The sequence below is a fragment of the Myotis davidii genome, unplaced genomic scaffold (assembly GCF_000327345.1).
Source record: "Myotis davidii unplaced genomic scaffold, ASM32734v1 scaffold897, whole genome shotgun sequence".
Classification (NCBI taxonomy): Eukaryota; Metazoa; Chordata; class Mammalia; order Chiroptera; family Vespertilionidae; genus Myotis; species Myotis davidii.
The window spans coordinates 260,791-261,707 of record NW_006289393.1 but is presented as its reverse complement, the minus strand read 5'-3'; the positions used below and the strand labels follow the sequence as shown (position 1 = coordinate 261,707).

General features: G+C 65.8%; 1 protein-coding gene across 1 annotated transcript in view; it reads right to left on the bottom strand.

Moving 5' to 3' along the window:
- GPR39 (G protein-coupled receptor 39) overlaps positions 1-911 on the bottom strand; it is a 4,359-nt gene extending 3,448 nt beyond the window's left edge. Inside the window, exon 1 of the mRNA XM_015562504.1 lies at positions 24-911. Within this exon, the coding sequence (XP_015417990.1) occupies positions 24-889 (866 nt within the window). The 5' untranslated portion in view covers positions 890-911. The remainder of the gene's footprint in view (positions 1-23) is intronic.
- Positions 912-917: the final 6 nt, after the last annotated feature.

Sequence of the window (917 nt, the reverse complement as noted above, 5' to 3'; positions counted from 1 at the left end):
GGTGCTCCCAGGCTGCCCTCCACGGGGACTCACTCAGGAAGAGGATGGTCTGCCTCCTGGCCGCCCTGCTCTCCTCGCTCTCCGACTTGCGCAGCCGCTCCTGCTGCCCCTCGGCGGCCAGCGTGCCCTGCCTGCTCCGCCTCAGCACCTGCATCATGTTCCAGCACATGAAGGCCACGGCGACCAGGACCACGAGGTAGACCACGAAGGCGCCGAAGATGCTGGACTGGAACACGGTCCAGCGGCCGGAGAGGTTGGTGCAGATGGACATGTTGGAGGTCTCGGGCCGCTCGTGGTGGCGGGTGAGCGTGCGGTTGCAAGAGAGGCCCCGGTGGTTGTGCACGGGCATCAGCGGGTACTCCACGCCCATGGCAAAGAGCAGCGGCAGGGCCACCAGGGCGGAGGTGACCCAGACGAAGCCGATGAGCAGCTTCACCTGGCAGGGCCCGGACACGGCCTTGTAGCGGAAGGGGTGGCAGATGGCCACGTAGCGCTCGAAGCTGAGCGTGAGCACGTGCAGCAGCGTGGCGTAGCTGCAGGCCTCGAACAGGAAGTTGTGCAGCTTGCAGGACAGCGCGAAGCCCGGCGTGCTCAGCGGGTTCCAGATGATGCTGTAGAACTCCATGGGCATGCCGATGAGGAAGACCAGGATGTCGGAGCAGGCCAGGCTCACCATGTGGTCCGTCACCTCCTTCTGCAGGTAGCCCTTCCTCTGCAGCACCTGGGTGGCGCGGATGGTGACGCTGTTGCCCAGGATGCCCAGCGCGAAGATGAGCAGGTTCACCAGGATGAGGGTGATCTTGATCCAGAGGGCCACCTCGAATTCGGGGATGTGGCTGTGATCAATGATGTGGGAGCAGTCGCTGTGGGGGCCGCCGGGGGGAGCCATCGGGAAGGAGGCCCGGCCGGGTCGGTCG